The 22,471-nt window shown below is 42.5% G+C and overlaps 1 protein-coding gene across 9 annotated transcripts; it reads left to right on the top strand.

Annotated features, from left to right (window-relative positions):
• Positions 1–78: 78 nt before the first annotated feature.
• Positions 79–20,670, top strand: ZNF18 (zinc finger protein 18). Of its 9 annotated transcripts, none has more exons than XM_054456253.2 (9): positions 887–1,409; positions 3,266–3,323; positions 4,563–4,713; positions 5,304–5,772; positions 7,048–7,237; positions 7,650–7,738; positions 13,915–13,999; positions 14,707–14,814; positions 19,360–20,670. In XM_054456253.2, exons 4-9 carry the CDS (start codon positions 5,386–5,388, stop codon positions 20,145–20,147), a joined length of 1,647 nt encoding a protein of 548 aa, XP_054312228.1. In that variant the 5' UTR covers positions 887–1,409; positions 3,266–3,323; positions 4,563–4,713; positions 5,304–5,385; the 3' UTR covers positions 20,148–20,670. The 9 variants fall into 9 exon arrangements, with proteins under 9 accessions (XP_054312230.1, XP_054312225.1, XP_054312224.1 ...); XM_063656184.1 differs by having other exon boundaries at positions 909–1,866; positions 4,560–4,713; positions 14,704–14,814; XM_054456250.2 differs by lacking the exons at positions 887–1,409; positions 3,266–3,323 and adding an exon at positions 126–788 and having other exon boundaries at positions 4,560–4,713; positions 14,704–14,814.
• The last annotated feature ends 1,801 nt before the right edge of the window (positions 20,671–22,471 follow it).

Raw genomic sequence — 22,471 nt, 5'->3', positions numbered from 1 at the left:
AGCCGAGGGAGGGGTAGTGAGAAGGGAGAGAGGGTGAGGTGTCTGAGAGACAATGAGGTCAAATCAGAGGATTCAGCCATTGTTGGCGTGTGGGAAAGGGAAGGAGAAGGGAAGAGTCAGGGATGACATTTGTTGAGAGAAGGAGAGAGAGAGAGAGAGGAAGAGAGAGAGACGCAGGTGGAAAGAGGATGGCACCACATTGGACTAGCCCCAACGGAATGGGGAGAAGTGGGAGAGGACCCAGGGGATGCAGAGCTGATGAGAGTGGGAGAACCAAGACAGAGGAAGAAGGTTGGGACAAATCAAGTGTCTCAAGGAGGCCAAGTGAGGCAAGAACGGAAAGGAGGAGAAAGGCGGCGGTTAAGAATCAGGGATAATGGCAGAGCGTTGCAGCTCTGGGTGTGGGACTGGGCGGAAGGGTTTGGGGAGACAAAGAAATGATCTTTGAAGGCCTCACAGTGCTTGGCCGAGTGCCTGGCACAGAATAGGCGCGCAATAAATGACGGGTGAGAAGTGAAGGAACTCAGGAACAGTGATTAGTGAGTGAGTGACGAAAGGAACGGAGGATGGCGTTGGCTCGGGAACCGCGCTGTCGTGTCGGCGGAGAATCCTGGGCTGCAGCGCCAGAGAGAGGCGGGGCGCCCCCGACGGCCAATAGGAGCTTCGGTATCAGCTCCGCCTCCGCCCCCTAGCTCCGCCCGGTACCGCACGTCGTTCGCCTGCCGCCTGAGGCGCGCGCAGCCACCCAGCTCCCGGAAGTGCGCCCGGAGCCGGCGCCGCGGGCCGAGGTGAGCGCGCGTGCGGGGCGGTCCCGGCCTCCGGCAGCTCGGGGTCAGGCCTTGCGCTATCTGTGTCCGCACCTGACTCAGCTGGGCCTCCCGGAGCTGCGGAGGGGCCAGCGGGCTCCCGCGCCCATGCTTCTGGGAGCGCGCGGGGGACGTGGCGAGTGCGGGGCCGGGGCAGCCATGGCTGGGAGTGTACCCTGGGTGCGGGGGGATGTGTGAACCCCGTCCCGGCTCTGCGTTCCTGCGCCTCTGCGCCCCGCGGGACCGGCCGGGTCTCTGTACTGGGACCGAAAACGGGCTCCTCCCCGCTGTCTTCCCCTAAGGGCTGAAAATGAGTCTCGGGAAGAAGAAACCCGATGGGATGATGCCTGGAGTCTCTCCCTCTCTCATCAGAGTGCAATCGGCATTTGGGGGGCGCGTGGTGGAGAATACATATCCAATGAGCAGCGCTGCCCTGGCCTCGAGCACTAAATGCCAGTTCCCCTAGCTGCTTGTGACAACCAGAAAACGCCCCCACAAATCACCAGACGTTGGCAGTTCTCCCCAAAGCAAAGGCTTTAGAGCTTCCTGGGTTAATCTGGCTGCCACTTGTGAGCCTCGGAGGTTCCTGATCTGTACACCAGGGTAATTGTGGGAATTAGAAATACATGAACCGAGCTTAATAATGAGCCGATACGTAGTAGGTGCTTAACAAATGGTTACTTACATATGTAACCATGTATGTAACCACTTGTGTATATTACACCTAGAATGCACATTTAAAAATTCATTCTATTTGTTAAAGGTTTAATAACAGGTATAACAGATAACCTTATTTTTTTTTCGTAACTAATGGGGGCAGTTCCTCATGAGGTTATTGGAATATAAACTCTCTATTAAAGTATTTTAATACTATATAAAGTAATTTAATTTTCAATAATCGAGACATTTTTCTTACACACTACCTGGGAGTATAATATTACTAATAAAAGATTTAAGTATTTTATAAAATCTGTAGTTTTTCCAAAATGTCATTTCTCTTAAATATTATCTAAACTGCTATCTTAATTTAGGAAACAGATAAATTGGAGTAAGTTTACAGGTCGGTATCTTGCTATCTAAAATCTTGCCACTTGTTCTTTGAAACTCTTGAGCCAAATAGGTTGGATTTACAAAGCAAGGGATTTTTAAAAATATATTTATTCATTTTTTAAGATGTTATTTGAAACTGTAGGTTTACCTCTGAGCTAAAGCTGCTTTCCAGGTGGTTTGATAATGCTGTCATTGTCACTCAGTATGAAAAAATATTTTAATTTGCTTTGTGATTTTTTTCTTTGACTGTGGGTTAAGAGCATTATTTAATAATTTCCATAAATTGGGATTTTCTAGTTATTGTTATTGATTTCTAATTTAATTGCACTATGATCAGAGAATATTTTCGAACCCAGGAAGCTCTAAAGTTTTCCATTTGACCTTTCTGGTTTTGTTTCTCTTGTGTTCCTTTCCTATCAGATATTGGGTTTTTGAGTGTTTTTTGGTATTGCTTTAATGGCTTTTTAGCAATACCACTTTGTGTAATATTTTTAGAGCTAATTTTAAGATATCAGTCATTTGAAAATTATGCATATAGTCTGTTTTGATGAATACTCTTTGCACTTGTTATGAATGTATACTCTGCGGTTCTTGGGTCTAGGGTTCTGAAAATATCAATTAGAGCAAGTCGGTTGATAGTGTTCAGATTTTTTGTCTTTACTGTTTTTTTTTTTTTTTTTGAGATGGAGTCTCCCTCTGTCGCCCAGGCTGGAGTGCAGTGGTACGATCTTGACTCACTGCAACTTCTGCCTCCCAGGTTCAGGCTGTTCTCCTGCTTCAGCCTCCTGAGTAGCTGGGATTACAGGTGCGCACCACCATGCCCAGCTAATTTTTGTATTTTTAGTAGAGATGGGGTTTTACCATGTTGGCCAGGCTGGTCTCGAACTCTGACCACAGGTGGTCCTCCCGCCTAGGGCTTCCAAAGTGCTGGGATTGCAGGCGTGAGCCACCGCGCCTGGCCTGGGTTTCTTTTTTTTTTTCTTGCAGTGGTGTGATCTCGGCTTACTGCAACCTCTGCCCCCTTGGGTTCAAGCAATTCTCCTGCCTCACTCAGCCTCCCTGGTAGCTGGGATTACAGGCATGCACCACCACGCGTGGTTAATTTTTGTATTTTTAGTAGAGACGGGGTTTTGCCATGTTGGATAGGCTGGTCTTGAACTCCTGACCTCAAATGATCCCCCTGCCTTGGACTCCCAGAATGCTAGGATTACAAGCATGAGCCACTGCGCTCAGACCTGGGTTTCTTTTTAAGCAAAAAATAAATTTAATGAGGACCACATAAAAAACATTTGGTATTGGATTATGGTTGCAAAGGTCCATTTATACAAGGATTTTCGTCTGCCTCTGCGACTCCTGAGACTGCAAGACTAACCCTTCCTTCTCCTTCTCCTGTTCCTTGTCCTCTTCAGGCTACTCAGTGTGAAGATGATGAAGGTGACCACCTTTATGGTGATTCACTTCCACTAGGTGAATAGTAAATGTAGCTTCTCTTCCTTATAATTTTCTTTTTCTTTTCTTTTCTTTTTTTTTTTTTTGAGACAGAGTCTCGCTCTGTCGCCCAGGCTGGAGTGCAGTGGCATGATCTCAGCTCACTGCAAGCTCCGCCTCCCAGGTTCATGCCATTCTCCTGCCTCAGCCTCCCGAGTAGCTCGGACTACAGGCACCCGCCACCACGCCTGGCTAATTTTTTGTATTTTTAGTAGAGAAGGGGTTTCACCATGTTAGCTAGGATGGTCTCGATCTCCTGACCTTGTGATCCAGCCACCTCGGCCTCCCAAAGTGCTGGGATTACAGGCGTGAGCCACCTGGCCTGGCCTCTTCCTTATAATTTTCTTAATAATATTTTGTCTAACTTACTTTATCACAAAAATACAGTAACATGGAAAATGTATGTTAATCAACTATTTAAGGCATCAGTGAATAGGCTGCTAAGGTTTTGGGGAATCAGAAGTTATATATGGATTTTCTACTGTGTGGGGGGTTGGCGCCCCTATCTCCTGCATTATTCAATGGTCAACTGTAATTCTTTTGACCTCGCTTTTTCCTTTCTTGGGCCCTTGAAAAAAATTAGTGTTTGTTTTTTAGTTTTTAAATGATTTTCCAATGTCGGATAAATTATTTTGGTGAAATGGTAAGGATGAAGACATTGTTTCCTACGCCTTAAGAAATAAGGAGCTACAAAAAGCTAGAGTATTGTACTGATCTCTGATTAAGCCAGATCCTCAAGTGATGGGGTATCTTTTTAAAAAAATTGCTGTGATTAGTCTTAGGGAGAAATGATGACCACCAAATTCTTCACAACATTTAAGGATTTACCCAGTAATCCTATATTATGATTACTTGCAAGAAAGTTAACTAGAAATAGTGGATGATCCTTTTTAGAATAATATTTGCCATTTAATATTTCTCTTTCTACTGTCTTAGTTGTGATCTTCTAAATTTTGATACCATTCACATAAAATAGTGATTATTTATCTCAACACCATGGGAGTATTTTCAAGGTAGTTAGTCTTCTCAACCCTCTTTTTTTTTTGTGAGACGGAGTCTCTCTCTATCCCCTAGGCTGGAGTGCAGTGGCGCGATCTTGGCTCACTGCAAGCTCCACCTCCCGGTTCACCCCATTCTTCTGCCTCAGCCTCCTGAGTAGCTGGGACTACAGGCACCCATCACCATGCCCGGCTAATTTTTTGTATTTTTTTTTAGTAGAGACGGGGTTTCACCGTGTTAACGAGGATGGTTTCGATCTCCTGACCTCGTGATCCACCTGTCTCAGCCTCCCAAAGTGCTGGGATTACAGGCATGAGCCACCACGCCCGGCCTTCTCAACCCTCTTTAACCCCAAGGTTGAAAGTGTCAGGTATGACACTTGTTTTTTTCATAAATTCTCAAATAGACCTATTTTAATATGGCACTCAAAAGACCTCTCTTGGAAGTTTCATTACACCTTTTTGGTGTACTTTTGGAAGTACTTTTGGTATGTTTTGGAAGACTTAATTTGTTCTCTTTAACCTCCTATTTATTACAGAAGCATGTAGGCATTAGCTTTTATTCCTAGGGCATTAATATCTTTTTCCAGCTTTATTTTTTAGTATGCAGATATATAGATGAAGATGTAGAAGTGTTTTGTAGAAGAGCCGTTTACCTGGAAATCTATAGTGAAAATGTTTCATATGGTGCATTTTATTCTTCATTTTGTCTGGACATTTGAAGACCAAGAAAGAACATTATAAAATGGGCAGGGAAATGGTGGCTGTTTAGATACAGTATCAGTAGTTTGCTTTGTGGCTTCAAGTTTATAATCTTTCAAAATAGAATTGTGTATCCATTGAGCAATTTCAAAAGCTCCATAGTTGACCCCAAGGCTTCTCGGGTAGGGCGTATGGATTTGTTCTTTCTGAGAATGTGTCCCCTTCCTCTGTGTAGCACTCAATCTCATTCCCTTTTTAGTGTCCTGGTGAAGACCTAGTTCTTTCTGGAGACAATTTCACTTCAGAAGCACTTTACTTAAAAGGACTTGCAAGGCTGGACAATGCCCGTTGACTTGGGGCAGGCCCTAGGCCTGCTGCCATCACTGGCGAAGGCTGAGGACTCCCAGTTCTCAGAATCAGATGCTGCCCTTCAGGAGGAACTCTCCAGCCCTGAGACCGCACGCCAGCTTTTCAGGCAGTTCCGTTACCAGGTGATGTCTGGGCCTCATGAGACCCTGAAGCAACTTCGGAAGCTCTGTTTCCAGTGGCTACAGCCAGAGGTTCACACCAAAGAGCAGATCCTAGAGATCCTCATGTTGGAGCAGTTTCTGACCATCCTGCCTGGGGAGATCCAGATGTGGGTGCGGAAACAGTGTCCAGGAAGTGGAGAAGAGGCAGTGACCCTTGTGGAAAGCTTGAAGGGGGACCCCCAGAGACTGTGGCAATGGGTAAGCAGAGGGTATTATGATCTGCAAGTGAAAGACAGGGCTCCTCTCTGGTCCCATCAGGTGTGTTGTCTTTTTTCTGATACCACTTATGACACCAAATGGGTGGGGCTTTTCACACCAATGGCCAGTTCTGTGATTCTCTAACACCAGTAGAGTGTCCAACAATTCAGTTCTGAAGCTAACTCTGGAGGTTCAGGGCTCAATCCAAGACTGCTCCTGTTCTCAGATGCCAGTCACAAGTCCCAGGGGCCACCTGTACTTCTGACAAATTGGCTATAATTTCGGAGGTTCCCACAATCTTCTCTTCAAGTTTGATAATTAGTTAGAATGACTTACAGAACTCAGGGAAGGATTTTACTTCTTGTTACTGACTTACTATAAAGGATACAACTCACTAACAGCCAGAGAGAAGAGCTGCATAGAGCAAGGTGTGGGGGAAAGAGCGTGGAGCTTCCATGCCTCTCCTGGCGTGCTACGTTACCAGTACCTCCATGAGGTCACCAACCTGGAAACTTCCTGAACCTCATGGTTTAGGGATTTTTATGGAGGCCTCACTACTTTGGCACACTTGATACAGTCATTTGCCATTGGTGATTGAGTATCTCCAGCTGCCCTCCCCTCCTCAGAAGCTGGGTGGAGAGACTGAAAGTTCCAACCTTCTAATCTCAAGGTTGGTTCCTCTGGCAACCAGCCCCCATCCTGAAGCTATCTAGGAGCCCAGCATAAAGTCAGGTGTGGCTGAGAAGGGCTCATTATGAATAACAAAGCCTCTTCTTTCACCTCTGTCACTCAGGAAATTACCAGGGTTTTAGGAGCTCTGCAGGAACTGGGGACAAAGACTAAATGTGTATTTCTTGTTATACCACAGCTGGGTTCCCCCATACCTCACCTAATTCTAACACTCTCTGACTCTCAACACTTTTTAGCTATTGAGGATTGAGGGTAAAGTCTCCCAGTGCATTCCACCTTTAGACTAGAATGTTTGAGAAGTTATTTAAAAGATGCCTGAGTTTTCATTGGTGGCGCATATCCAGTAGAGGCACGTTAGTGGCATGTCTTGAAGGTCTCCCATGCCTGATTCGGGCCTCAGCTTTTGGTGTCTTTTGGGACGTTTCTTTCCCTGGTTCCTGCTGGACTAGAAATAAAAGCTGGTTTTCTCTTTCTCCACATCCTTAGAAATTGTCTTATGATGTGTTGTAGAGGGTAAGCTTTGCATCTTTTAGAGATCCTTACTCTGGATTCTTCAGTAATTACTAATTAATATATGGTCTCTAGATCAGTATCCAGGTTCTAGGACAGGACCTCTTAGCAGAGAAGATGGAATCTCCAAGCTGCCAAGTGGGGGAAGTGGAGCCCCATCTTGAAGTGGTGCCTCAGGAGCTGGGACTTGAGAATTCATCCTCAGGGCCTGGGGAGCTTCTGGGCCACATCGTGAAAGAGGAATCTGACACAGAAGCAGGACTAGGTGAGGATGGTGCTGTGTGGTGTTCTCTTGGAGAGATTTTGGGATTGTGATTAGTAGGCCTAAGTGAGTTGAAATGGTGTGCTGCTCAGATTGGGGTATCCCTGCGAGGTTTGCAAACAGGTTAGACCTAAATAAACGGCTCTTGTTTGGAGAGTCAAAGTCTGTGTTTTAAACTGCTTTACGACTGGGCCAGACCATTTGGATTTTGGCTCTGAGGAAGGAGGTGGGAGAACATACGAGTGAGACTGGAAGGTTGGAGGGGGTTGGAGTTTGTCAGGGAGATAAACACAAGTCTTGAAATATAGATGGCAGTACAGGTATTGTTCTGATTTGTGAAGATTGTTATCTGCGCCCTCTGGGGAGTGGTTAAGAAAGACATCCAGATTCTGAAAACTTCCTCTCCTCACTTCAGCCCTGGCTGCCTCCCAGCCTGCCCGACTGGAGGAAAGGCTGATCAGAGACCAGGACCTCGGAGCCTCACTGCTCCCAGCAGCACCTCAGGTGAGCTGACGTACAAAAGCGATGAAAAGGAAACTTTTTACCTTTTATAATCTCGTCCTCCTGCCTCTCTTCACCCCATTCCCCATCCTGAGGAAACCTCTGATCTGCTGTCACCATATGTTAGTTTACTTTTTCTAGAGTTTTGTAAAAATAGAATCATGCCAAATATACTCTTATCTTTGTTCTTATGCATATAATGTGTGTACATATATGTATATGTATATACATATACATATATATATTTGCTTATTTCAGTGTATTCTCATTTTTTAAAACAATTTGATTTTGATGTGCCTTGGAGTCATTTTCACATTTCATGTAATTGGGATTTATTGAGTTTCTTAGATATGTGGGTGTATGGTTTTCACTAAACTTGGAAAATTTTTGGCCATTATTTCTAAAGCATTTTTTTTCTGTCTTGCTTATTTCTCCCCTCCTTTAAAGACTTGGGAAATAATACCTGTGGAAATGTGTATACATATAATGTATATACATGTATCAGAGCTCTTCAAATTGTCCCACAGCTTACTGATTGTTTTTCTGTTTTTGAAGTCTTGGTGTTTTATTTTGGACAATTTCTGTATGTCTTCAAGTTCATTAATCTTTTCTTTTATAGTATCTGATCTGCTGTTAATCTCATCCAGTATATTTTTCATTCTGTTTTTGAAGTCTTGGTGTTTCATTTAGGGCAGTTTCTATTTTGATGTCTTCAAGTTCATTAGTCTTTTCATCTTACAGCATCTAATCTGCTGTTAATCTCTTCCAGTATATTTTTCATTTTAGATGAATTTTTCACCTCTAGAAGTTTGATTTGGCGCTTTATTATATCTTTCATGTCTGTACTTAATGTGTTCAGTTTTTTCTCTAGCTTCTTGAACATATGGAATATAGTTGTATTTGTATTAATATCCTTATCTACTGATTACTGCCTGCATTGGTTCTGGGTCAGTTTTGATCAATGATTATTCTCATTATGAGATGTATTTTCCTGCTTCTCTGTATGCCTGGTAATCTTTGCCTTTTTCGTTTGTTTGTTTTGAGACAGGGTTTCACTTTGTCTCCCAGGCTGGAGTGCAGTGGTGCAGTCATAGCTCACTGCAGCCTTGACCTCCTGGGCTCAAACCATACTCCTGCCTCAGCCTCCTGAGTAGCTAGAAGTACAGGCATGTGCCACAATGCTTGGCTAATTTTTTTTTTTTTTTTTTTTTGAGACAGAGTCTTGCTGTGTTGCGTAGGCTGGAGTGCAGTGGCGCGATCTCAGCTCACTACAACCTCCGACTCCTTGGTTCAAGCAATTCTCCTGCCTCAGTCTCCTGAGTAGCTGGGATTACAGGCGTGTGCCACCATGCCCGACTAATTTTTGTATTTTTAGTAGAGATGGGGTTTCACCGTCTTGACCAGGCTGGTCTCGAACTCCTGACCTCAAATGATCTGCCCAGCTGGGCCTCCCAAAGTGCTGGGATTACAGCATGAGCCACCATGCCCGGCCTGCTTGGCTGATTTTTAAATTTTTGTGTGTCTTACTATGTTGCCCGTGCCTGGTAATCTTTGATTGAGTACCAGACATTGGTGGGGTGCTGTATATTTTTGTATTACTATAAATGTTCTTGAACTTTGCTATGGGGTGCAGTTATTTGGACACAGTTTGTTATATGGCACCAGAGAAACATTTAGTCTAGTATTATTTTTTCTATGCTAAGGCACTTCCCTTCTGAGTATTCTGAGTAATCTGATGCCCTTCATATACCAGGTTTTCCACTCTGCCTGGTGGAAATACAAATTGTTTCCAGCACTGTGTGAACTCAGGGGATTGTTCCCTCTGATTCTTTTGGGTGGTTATTTCCCAGACTTTGAGGGGACGCTCTGTAGATCTCTGGAGCTTTCTCTTTGTGCAGCTTCCTTCTCTCCGATTGCTCTACCCTGTCAACTCTAAGCATCTTGGCATTTCCAGACTCTGAGCTCCTTCTGCTGAACTCAGGGAGGCTGCCTGGCTCAGCCTGGGTTTCCCCTCCCTGTACTGCTGCCTGGATCCTCTGTCTAGGCAGTAAGTTTGGATAACTAGAGCTCACTGAATTTGCTTTCCCACTTTCAGGGATCTTGTTCTGCTCTGCTTGTGTAATGTGCAATGTCTGAAAACTGTTGTTTCATACATTTTGTCCCATTTTTAGTTGTTTCAGGCAGAAGGTAAATTCAACAATTCCTAATACTTCATTTTTGCTGTACATAGAAGTCTCTGGGACAGATTTATGTTGATATGTAGTTAACAATTTTGAAAAGTTGAATTTTGTAAAAAAAATTTTTTTTCACGAACCTATACATCTTGATTAAAACATCATTTAAAACGTTGAGGGAACTCCTCTTGGGACTTGCCTTGCAATCTGCTGTAGAGTGAAGATGAAAATAGAGACGGCAGTAGGTAATGCTGTGTTTCAGACCAGGGTCTGAGCTTCAGCTCTCCAGGCTCAGATATATAAAAACTAGAATACCAGTTTCATAGTTTACTCTGGGGGAAGGTGGATGGAGAGGTGGCAGGGGAGAGAAATATCTTTTTAGTGAATCAAAGGTACCTTCTTCCTGCTTTCAAGGTGCCCAGAAACCAAATTGTTAAGCAAGATGTTGCTTGGTGAAAAAGATTTGGGTGTTCTGTGGAATATGTCAGCCAGGCTTGGAGGATTATTGTTGTTTCTATAGTAGGTATAGAGTATACTCACCTGTTCTGGATAACTTAAAGTCAGAAGATTTAAAATGCTCATCAGCACCAATTTGTTTTTTACAACCGTATTTACATATATGTGTGTATCTGTATTTCCCTACCTTCAGATGATAACTAGTTAGCAACCATTTAAGTCAAATGAACAAAAGTTATCCCTACCCAATCTGAATATCCCCTCCAAACTAACAGCAATTATTTGCATAAGAAAGACTTTGATATTTAATGGAATCCTTTGGAAGTAAAAGGAATTTTTAAATTAATCACTCCCTCTAATCTCTTACATAAGTGAGGAACTACATAAATAATGCCAGAATAATGATATGGTATTACTACCAGTACACAGTAGTTATTTCATTAGTAGAAACCATGACTCATTTGGAACCTCACATAGACTCCAGCAGTGCATTCACTCACCTTCCTCTGTTTTCAGACTTAAAGGAAAGGAACAGCGTGTAACTCAGTGCAAGTCAGTTGTAATATCTTATAAACCCACAAGATGGTGCCAGTTCCACACAAAAATAGAGAGAATTTTCCCATCAAATCCCATGCGTCTGTCTTTCAGGATAGAAAGTTAGGTTTTTCCGTCTCTTCTAAATATGAGAAAAAGCAAGCTGGCTGCCACTGGCGTCTTGCCTCTTCAGTAGGAGGTTTTATTCGAATGTACCCAGCTTCTTGGCAGTTCCTAGAGTAAATTTGTGTCTTTAAGCTGGAGGTACCCTGTTAGTGCTCCTGAAGCAACTTTTCTGGTTTTTGAATGAGCTGATTTTGACCCTTGTGGGTTTTGGTGGCTGTATCCTTTTCTGCCTTGTACTCTTCTTGGTAGTTACTGTTCTGGTGTTCATGGAATAGATCCTGTGTCAGCAAGCCAGGCAGCCAGGCAGATATTACTGTGCTTGGCATGTGCATCCTTTTCTCTGCTAGCACTGAAGCCAGGGTCCGTGTGTTCTGACTACAAAGACTGAGAACTCCTGTATTCAGCAATGTTTGCTCAAGTGATTATTTTCGAGAGGTTGTTAAAATAGCTGCATTCACAGAAGATTAACAGAATAAGCTGCTAGCTGTTTATACTTTAAAAATTTTAAAATTTAAATTAAAATTCACATTAAAAATGTGGTTATAGTTAATAGTTGACTGTGTAATTAAGTATGTTGAGGTCGCTTTTCAGCTTCCTATCCTTCCCACCCAAAAAAGTCCAAACCCTCTTTCGTTTGTGTGTTTGGCTTAGCACCTGCTAATTAAACAGTTTTTGGTATCTCTTTTCTCCTTGAGCCATTTCCACTTCCCTTTGATGTGCTAGGGGGCAGACTTGACTTACGACTGAGAGCGTATTAGTCTGTTTTCACACCGCTGATAAAGACATACCTGAGAATGGGCAGTTTACAAAAGAAGGAGGTTTAATTGGACTTACAATTCCATATGGCTGGGGAGGCCTCACAATCATGGTGGAAGGCAAGGAGGAGCAAGTCACATCTTTCAAAGATGGCGGCAGGCAAAGAGAGAGCTTGTGCAGGCAGACTCCCATTTTTAAAGCCATCGGATGTTATCTTATTCACTATCATGAGAACAGCACAGGAAAGAACCGCCCACTTGGTTCAGTTATCTCCCTCCCAGGTCCCTCTCACAATACATGGGAATTATGGGAGCTACAAGATGAGATTTGGGTGGGGACACAGAGCCAAACCATATCAGAGAGTGCCTTCCCCAAATAGTATATTGTATACAGTAGGAGGATGACTTTGTAATTCCTCTCCTCATTTCTGTTCCCTGAAGCCTGTCTATTCATGTCTGTCCACTTTGGGGTTTCTGAAAGTATGCAGAATCCCTTAGTTCTCTCTGCAAACCCTTGGGGTGAGACTGGGAGACTGCCTGTGATGGTAATAATATATATTATCTACTGAGGACCCGTTTGCTAAGGGCTTTATTTCACCCTGGTAACATATACCAAGTGCCTCTTCTGTCCTGGACAGGGTCTTGGGAACTGGGAAGGTGTTATACAATGGAGAGTACAACAGAGTCCTTTTCTCATGGAGCTTACATTGCTAGTAGAGGCAACAGTTAATCAAATACTTACATGTGTGCATATATATTTGTACATACACATAAATATTTAATAAATGGATAAATACTATAAATTTAAAATACAGTGTGCTATGAAAACAGGTGACACTTGCATTATTTGTCTCAAACCTCCCAACACTTTTTTGAGTTCAGTGCCATCATTAGGTGAGGCCTGAAACTCTGGAAGGTTAAATAACTTGCTCAAGGTCGCACAGCTAGAAAGTGGCAAGGTTGGGACTTAAAACTCAGTATGTCTGACTCCAAAAAATGGGCTGCTAATCCCTCTGCTATACAATCTGAGTTTCTAATAGTCAGCTTCTTGGTGGAAGACTGAAATTTGAATCCATGAAAGCAGACCCTAGCTGTATGGTATTCCCAGTTTTGAGTCTCCAGTCTGTCGTTTCATAGGAAAAGCAGGGCTTCTTTTGGAGATTGGGACACCTTGCTCCAGAGAACCTACCAGTTTTCCACTATCTGGGAAGAAAACTGATTTAATGTTAGACTCTAAATGCAGAACTATAAGATATTTCAAGTATGGCTATAACATCTCTCTCTTCTCTGAATATACCAATCTTTGTTTCAGGGTAAAGCTTACAATGCAGTTGACTCTTAACTACATCTTACTGATTTGCACTTGCTTTTCCAACAGATTCCTTTTTAACTTCTTTCTTTTGCTTTTTGAATTTCCTGATTTTAGTTAAATAGTGGGACTATCAGGCTATTCCTCTTCAAAGACCTCTAGTACAAGCACTTGAGTTAAAAAAACAAAAACAGAAACAAAAAACAAATAGTACCAGCCAGACAAGGTGGCTCACACCTGTAATCCCAGCACTTTAGGAGGCCGAGGTGGGCAAATCACGAGGTCAGGAGATCGAGACCATCCTGATGGTGAAACCCCGTCTCTACTAAAAATACAAAAATTAGCCAGGCATGGTGGCATGTGCCTATAGTCCCAGCTTACTCAGGAAGCTGAGGCAGGAGAATCGCTTGAACCTGGGAGGCGGAGGTTGCAGTGAGCCGAGATCGCTCCACTGCACTCCAGCCTGGGCGACAGAGTGAGATTCCATCTAAAAAAAAAAAAAAAACCCAAATAAAAACAAATAGTATGGAAAAGGCTCCTGCCCTCTATACGTTCTCCACTTTTAAATAGTTCACCTGAAAAGGTGCAGAATGTAAAGCCTAGATGTTTTCTCACCAAGGAAAGAAACACTGATATAGGGGCTGTTGTTTTCCCTTTGGCCTCTTTGTCCCTTGAACCACTCTGCTGGGATTTCTCAGGTCTTGCGATGGCCAGGATCCTATGGCACGTTTCTGTCTTCTCAGCTTTCCTTTAGGCAGGGAAGGCAGGTTCAAACACCTTCATTGGAGTCATGTATTGTATTGCTTTTTTTTTTTTTTTTTCCAGGAACAGTGGAGACACCTGGATTCCACTCAAAAGGAGCAATACTGGGATCTCATGCTGGAGACCTATGGGAAAATGGTCTCAGGAGGTGAGGGAGTGGGTTAGCCTGATAGAAGGAGGTAGAGGGACTGGAAAACTGTGAGGCATTTTCCATGCACTTATAGAGACATCTGCTGAACTGAAAATCGCCGGGTGAAGGAAATCATTAGGGACACAGTTGGGAACTGGGGCAAGTCGGAGCTAGCAGAATTAACAGTAAGAACTTCCTTGTATTGAAAGTATTCAATGGCCAGGAACTGTTTGTGGGTACATTGCATGGAGTAACTTCTTTAATCTATGAAATTTATGATGGTATTCTCATTTTAAGCCTGATGAAAGTGAGTGTCAGATCAAATACTTACCCACTGCCACATAGCTCATAAGTGGGCTGAGTTATGATGGAACTCAGCTGTGGCTGGTTCTGAGTCCATGCTCTTTTCTACTAAACCACACTTGTCAACCAACCATTGGTGGGATCCCCGTCATGATTCTCACACCAGCCTGCCAGGTAGTCTACAGACCTTTCTGTCCACCTGCCTAGACTCTCGTTTTCATGGCCTTTACCATCTGGCAAGGTCATGCTGTGAGTACTGGTGTCTTACAAGCTCCACACGCTGTTCTAAGGTGAGTGTCTGCAAGTGTCCAGAGCCTTCATATTTTCCCTCATGCGTAGGGTGCTCCTTTGAAAGACACAGCTTGAGCTCCTAGTCTTCCCCATTCATCCAGGCCCACCATACATCTTTCTCTCTATAGCAGGCATTTCCCATCCCAAATCTGACCTGACTAATTCAATAGAATTTGGGGACGAGCCGGCAGGACTATACCTTCATGTCAATGAGAAGATCCCAAGACCCACCTGCATAGGTGAGTAATCTTTCATTGGTCTGGAATCATTTCTGACTGCCTGTCATTAAATTGGAGGTGACTGGGGAGGTGGTGAAGGAGGTCGGGGGAGGCAGAATATTCTATTACATTGGTTATAACTAGCCATGATCTGATTGGTTTGACTATTGAGATTGAGTCTACTTATCTCTGGCTATAGGGCTGTTGACACATATTTAACTATGGAAGGAAGACCACACATCAGACCTGCTGCTTTTAATCTTGTCTGTTTTTTTTAGCTTTCTTTCTCAGAAAGAATTAAGATTCACACAAATTGAGACCAATACAAATAGAGTAGAATTTCATTGCAAAGGACTATGTAGCAGCCATTATTACCCTTCCTAGGAAGAAGTTAGAGTATCTAGACATAAACCAAACAGAAAAAAATGTTTTATCTAATCAATATGCACCTAACATTTCTTAAAACGGCAGCATCAACAAATACTTCATATAAATAATTTATTTAAGACTAGGAAAGAAGAAATCTGAACTTGTTATCTTGTAAAATAGTCATTCTTTGCTTTCTACACTTTTTCTGAAACATTGAAGTTATGTAAAAACTAACTGCGAAACCTACACACACACACACACACACACACACACACACTTTTATATATACAGTAAATCCCAGAACCTTAGAGGAAAAAGAGTACCAAGGAGGGGAACTGTAGGGCAAGCCATTCTTTCTCCCCAGTGGCATCTAATTAATTATTTTCTTTTGCTAATATACCACAGAGAGAGCAATCATTAGCCGAGATATTTGATTTTAATTTTACGCAACGTATTTATCAGGCTGTTTCACAAGGATTTCTTCTGGAACAGAATTTTTCAAACTGCATTGCATAACCAATTAGTGAGTGAGTTGTGAAATCATTTGATAGAGTTACAACCAGCGTTAAAAAAAAAAAAAGAATAAGATTGAAGAGGAAATATCAGATGTAGGGGTGGGTAGTGTTTCAGGAAATATTTGTTTAAAATATGTGTGCATGTACTGTGTTTCAATATAAATATATTGATTACTGCCTTAGCTTGGGCTGCTGTAACAAAATACCATCGACTAAGTTGCTTAAACAACATTTATTTCTCACATTTCTGGAGGTTGGGAAGTCCAAGATCAGGCGGCCAGCATGGTTTGCTGACCTTGCTTTTCTTGCTGTGTCTTCACACAGCAGAGAGGGGGGTTGGGGAGAGGAGAGGCGGAGAGGAAGGGAGAGACTGAGAGAGGGGGAGGTGAGAGAGGGAGAGGAGGAGACAGGAAACGAATCCCATCATGAGGACTCCACCCTTAGGACCTCATCTAGACCTAATCCCTTCCAAAGGCCCCAGGCCCCATCTCCAAATACCATCATACTGGGGGCTAGGGTTTCGACATAGGAATTTTGGGGGATCACGATTTAGTCCATAGAACTTATTGTGGGTTGTAGTCAGAAAAAGTTGAAAATATTGCTTTGGAGGTTGTTGCAGTAGGATTTTTTTTTTTTTTGACATAATTTATTTTTAAGAGGAGTTTTGGGTTCATAGTAGAATTGAATAGAAGCTACAGAGATTTCCCATATAGTTCCTAGTAGTCTGATCTTATTTGCAATATATAGCTCACTATATTCCTACTTATTTTTTGTTTGTTTGTTTTTCCTTCATCCCACCTCTGCTGACATGGTCCCATTAGACACTGCCTTTAACCAGATGTGAGGAGTCGACAAGGGTCATCCTGCCTTGACAGGCAAAAAAAAAAAAAAAAAAAAGCTATTATAGGTTCCTGTCTTTACAAAAAATGCAAAAACAAAACAAAACAAAACAAAACAAAAACCGGGCATGGTGGTGAGCACCTGTAATCCCAGCTACTTGGGAGTTTGAGGCAGGAGAATCACTTGAACCTGGGAAGCGGAGGTTGCAGTGAGCCGAGACCGCGCCATTGCACTCCAGCCTGGGCAACAAGAATGAAACTCTGTCTCAAAAAAAAAAAAAGAGGATATGTGGAAAGAGGTTTAGGAAGATGAATCTGGCAGCAATGTGTAGGACAGGTAGGAAGGGAACACTTGGAGGAGAGAAGTCTGCAGGAAGTCAATGCAGGAGTCCAGCTGTCCGGGAAGAGACCTAGAATAATTGTGGAACTCACAGTAACCAGATGGGAAAGGCCCGGTTTGAAAAATACAACAGTTTGCCAGTTTACCAGATCTGGACTCAGATCAGGGGCAAAAGTCAATGTAGAGAGTGAATATGCTGTTATAGTTGACCATGTGGAAGAACAGCTCCTAGTTAAAACAGGTCATCAGGGGGCAGTCTCAAAAGGCCATATACTTATCCTGCTAATAAAAATCCAAAGAATTAACGTTTTTAAAGTAGTTATCTGGAAGAATATAACATGCAAGAATAGCTTTAAAAAAACTTTTGAAAGAAGAATGTTTCATGAATGTTAGATCTGAAAATATTAAGTCTGTTGTATTATAAAGGTAAAAAATCATTAAAATAGTGTGATTCTGATATAAAAATAGATGCACAGATCAATGGAACAGAAAAGGGAGCCTAGAAAAGAGATACTGGTCTGTATAAGAATTTAGCATGATCAGGCCGGCGCGGTGACTCACGCCTGTAATCCTAGCACTTTGGGAGGCTGAGGCAGGCGGATCATTTGAGGTCAGGAGTTCGAGACCAGCCTGGCCAACATGGTGAAACCCCATCTAACTACGCTACAAAAATTAGCCGGGCATTGTGGCGGGCACCTGTAATCCCAGCTACTTGGGAGGCTGAGGCAGGAGAATTGCTGGAACCCGGAGGCAGAGGTTGCAGTGAGCCGAGATCATGCCATTGCATTCCAGCCTGGGTGACAGAGCAAAACTCCATCTGAAAAAAAAAAAAAAGTTTTCATGAACATGACAGATAAATGATTATTTTTGTTGATATTAGAAAGAGTTAAAGAAAGTTGATAAGAAAAATGTACTTTCCCAGTAAAATATGGGCGGCAGTCTTCGAGTGTGAAAAATAGCTCATAAATGTGATAAAGATTCATCCTTTCATAACTTAAGAATTAAAATTTAAAACAATGAAAAACCATTTTTCATCCATCTAAATGGCATATGCTTAAAAATATTCAATATTTAAGTATTGAATACCCACTTCCCCCTCTGCCCAGTTTCACATATGAGAGGATGGCAGAGTTGTTCTGGAAGTTGGGCTGCCAGTAGGTGTCAAGAGCCTTAATATTTATGCCTGTTGACACAGTAATTCTACTTTGAGAAATTCCTTTGAGGTATTGATGAGAAATGTGGGCAAAAACTTATGAAGAAAACTGCTGATCACAGCATTATTTGTAGTAGCAATAACACGATAAGCAAATTAGATTTCCGTGGTAGGGGAACAAATTATATGTTTATTATGACATCTTCTTGATGGGCCATTACTCAGCTCTTTAAAATGATATTTATAAAGGCATTTTTAAAAACAAGAGAAAGTACCTTTGCCATTTGAGAGGAATATATTCTAAGGCTTTTATTTTATTTTATTTTTAGATTCAGGGACATTTTAAGGCTTTTTGACTTAACAAGTTCAGATCTAGCTCTCTAGAAGATGCCTAGATCCCTGGCAGACAATTGAAAAGACACTAATGTATGAAAGAAAAAGGTAAATGGCATCTTTAGATCTATATAGTTAAAATAGTTAATGAAAGCTGAAAATCCTACCACCAAAATAAAAATTTTCTATATGCATCATTAAGTAGTATAACCAAAAACCCAAGTTATGATGAGAGAAGCAAACCTCCAATTGCTAGTGTGATTTAATAAAGCGCATGTAAATACTAGATTCAAGCACAGATCGAGGGATTCACTTTTATAGTACAGCCTCACTGCATTGCAGCTGTGGTAAAATGACACGTGCATTTCACAAATTTTGGGCGTCTTATGAATGAGGGAGAGGGAGACTCCATATTACATTGATTAATGCCACCATTCACAATTAAATGCTACATCGCTGGTTATAGAACTATATGTATAATATGACACAAATTATGTCAGAAAATAGCATATACCTGCATATATATAGGTTAAATTAAAAAGACTGAAAGGAAATGTATGCTCATAGTTGTTATCTCTGGGTAGTAAGATTGAGGCAGATTTGGTTTTCTTCTGTATATATTTCTCTTCAGTTTTTTTTAGTTACCATATTTATCTTTTATATATAATCAGATAAAAATCATTTTAAAAGCAGTAGTTGCCTATAATATACTTGTTTTTTTCCTGGTCCTTAAGAAATACATGTGGCTTTATTTATGGAGTGATCACTTTATGAGTACTCCTGTGTTGTTTAAAAATCCTCAGCTCCAGAGCTGAACCATTTAGCCTTGAATCCAGGACAGGGGAAGTAAGTTTGAGCATTTGGGCCATATGGTAGTTTTCTTCCTCACTTACTAATGCCCTAAAAAAAAAAAAAGAAGAAGAAAATGAATGTTTTATGATGACCCTCTCTTTGACATATGAGTTAGAAAACAGGGCATAGCACTTGAACCATTTCAAATCTTCTTTCTTCTTTTAGGAGATAGACAAGAGAATGACAAGGAGAACCTAAACTTGGAGAATCACAGGGACCAGGAGCTCCTGCATGCTTCCTGTCAAGCTTCAGGAGAGGTTCCTTCTCAGGCTTCCTTGAGGGGCTTCTTCAGTGAGGATGAGCCAGGATGCTTTGGAGAAGGAGAGAATCTCCCTGAGGCTCTGCAAAACATTCAGGATGAGGGAACAGGGGAACAGCTCTCTCCTCAAGAAAGGATTTCTGAGAAACAACTAGGTCAGCATTTGCCTAATCCTCATTCAGGAGAAATGTCCACCATGTGGCTTGAGGAGAAGAGAGAGACCTCCCAGAAGGGGCAGCCAAGAGCCCCCATGGCCCAGAAGCTCCCCACCTGCAGGGAGTGTGGGAAGACCTTTTATAGGAATTCTCAGCTTGTTTTTCACCAAAGAACTCACACCGGAGAGACATACTTTCAGTGCACCATCTGCAAAAAAGCCTTTCTGCGGAGTTCAGACTTTGTGAAGCATCAGAGAACTCACACAGGAGAGAAGCCCTGTAAATGTGATTACTGTGGGAAAGGCTTTAGTGACTTCTCAGGATTGCGCCACCACGAGAAAATCCACACGGGAGAGAAACCCTATAAATGTCCCATCTGTGAGAAAAGTTTCATTCAGAGATCAAACTTTAATAGGCATCAGAGGGTTCACACAGGAGAGAAACCTTATAAATGTTCGCATTGTGGGAAAAGTTTCAGCTGGAGCTCGAGCCTTGACAAACATCAAAGATCCCACTTAGGAAAGAAGCCCTTTCAATAGCCAGTAACCAAACTCTCTTTCCCCATTTCTATCTCCCAGCCCAGTAACAAAAATACTCAGCTCCATCAAGAGAAATTGTGTCTAAGAGGATACCTGTTAATCTCCTTTTTTCATGGATTGGAGAGGAGAGAATCTGGACATGGCTTTGGACTTGGAGGATATCTTGGAATTGGATTGCACAATGGCTTAAATTCTTGATTCTGCCTCAGGAGAAAGAATAGTCTTCATGTTTCCACTCATCCTTCCTTTGGACCCATCGGGGAAAAAGTCTAAATTGGAGATCCAGTTTTAGAAGTGCTTTCCAGGAAGGATTTAATGGGATTAGCTGTAGTCACTGCTTATGGGAAGAACCTCAGATCAGCCCCATAAAATGGGTTCTAGAGCAGGTCTTCTGTTCCAGAAGGGGAGAAGGGGAGAAGCATAGAGGGCCTGTGAGCTCACATGTGTTCTTTGTCATAGGGGTGAAAAACTAACTTCAAGTGTCCCTTGTTTGAAATAAACGTAGCAGAGTCAGTTTCTATCTTATTTGTTTGTTTGTTCACTGTGTGTTTGACTGTATTTCAAAGCACATTATTTCATAGAAGACCCAGGCAATTGAGCTCCAAAGTCAGCCCCTATAAACCTCAAGTTCATAATGTAGCAGAACAGTAATAGGAAAGTCCTAGGCTAATGTTGATCAGAGCTTGGCCAGTGCTGGCAACACCTTTATCTCGGGTAAGTTTGTTTTTGGTGTCCTCTTTCTGAGCCAATCTTCCACTTGATCTCTTGCCTCAAGCTGCCCCTCTTTCTCCTGGCATCCCACATGGGCTGTCGTTTTTGCCAAAGTGTGCGCTATGCTTTAAAATTACCTTTGTTAGAATCTCATTTTGTCTGTGAGTGTTAGGAAGAAATCAATAGTATTGATCTAGTTTATAATACTGTCTAGCGGTTTATTAACACATGTATCTAAACTGTCCAGTTGTTCTTGTCTCCACAAGTTACATGCCTCAGTGTCCTGCCTGTATACTGAGACTTCCCCCTCCCACCATCTTCCACCTCCTTCTTTAGGCCTGATTTTTTTTTTTTTTTTTTTTTTTTTTTGTGAGACAGAGTCTTGCTTTGTTGCTAGGCTGGAGTGCAGTGGTGCAGTGGCGTGATTTCGGCTCACTGCAACCTCTGACTCCCTGGTTCAAGCAATTCTCCCGCCTCAGCCTCCCGAGTAGCTGGGATTACAGGCATGCGCCACCAAGCCCAGCTAATTTTTGTATTAGTAGAGACGGGGTTTCACCATGTTGGCCAGGATGGTCTTGATCTCCTGACCTCGTGATCCGCCTGCCTCAGCCTCCCAAAGTGCTGGGATTACAGGCATGAGTCACCGTGCCTGGCCTGCCTGATCTTATAATACTGCTATGGGTGAGACTCAGGAAGATGATGCTAATGTGGACAGAGTTGTCTCCCTGAAAACAGATTAACCTATAGTCAGGAAACTGCAAGTGCATTACTAGTTGATGGGAGAGGAGGGACAACACCCAAGCTGGAGTTCCTGGCTTCCAGCAGTAAAATTTATTAACTCCTTGTATCACGAAGATGAGAAGGCCCCACTTAGGGGGTGCAGGAACCACAAGGAAGAAAGCAGGAAAATCATAGAGGAATTAGCATTAGATTCTACATTCTGTATAGCAGAGATTTATAGGATGATGGGATTTGAGGTTTTAAGTTATGAGTTCTTAAACTGGCCTCCAGACCAGCAGCATTGGCAATTTGTTTAAACTTACTGAAGGGCGGGTCCCAGCAATCTTTGTTTTAACAAGCCCTCCAGGGGATTCTGATGCCTGTTCAAGTTTAAGAACCACTGTTCAAAACAGTAATCACAAAATTAACTTTCTGCAAGGTTAGGAGGGAATAATCACAGAAGGAATACTGGGTCCTCCCATACTTTTCTTACCAAACAAGCTGCCTCATAGAGCTTTTTAAAACTCATCAAAACTGTTAAACCCATTGGACTTCCAGTGAAAATTTGTTCCACAGAGGTAAATCTAGAAAACTTTTAGATTAAAAAGCTTTAGAATGGCCAGGCGCGGTGGCTCACGCCTGTAATCCCAGCACTTTGGGAGGCTGAGGCGGGCGTATCACCTGAGGTCAGGAGTTCGAGATCAGCCTGACCAACATGGTGGAACCCTGTCTCTACTAAAAATATAAAACATTAGCCAGGCGTAGTGGCAGGCGCCTGTAATCCCAGCTAGTCGGGAGGCTAAGGCAGGAGAATCGCTTGAACTCGGGAGGCAGAGGTTGCAGTGAGCAGAGATTGCACCAGTGCACTCCAGCCTGGGTGACAGAGCGAGACT

The sequence above is a fragment of the Pongo pygmaeus genome, chromosome 19 (assembly GCF_028885625.2).
Source record: "Pongo pygmaeus isolate AG05252 chromosome 19, NHGRI_mPonPyg2-v2.0_pri, whole genome shotgun sequence".
NCBI lineage: Eukaryota > Metazoa > Chordata > Mammalia > Primates > Hominidae > Pongo > Pongo pygmaeus.
The sequence above is the reverse complement of the archived record's forward strand: the minus strand, read 5'-3'. Positions and strand labels throughout refer to the sequence as shown.

Coding starts and splice junctions, on each gene's coding strand:
- ZNF18 (XM_054456249.2), top strand. CDS start 5,386: ATGCCCGTTGACTTGGGGCAGGCCCTAGGCCTGCTGCCATCACTGGCG. Junction 7,238..7,649: donor TGACACAGAAGCAGGACTAG/GTGAGGATGGTG, acceptor TCCTCACTTCAG/CCCTGGCTGCCTCCCAGCCT. Junction 14,815..19,359: donor CCCAAGACCCACCTGCATAG/GTGAGTAATCTT, acceptor TTCTTCTTTTAG/GAGATAGACAAGAGAATGAC.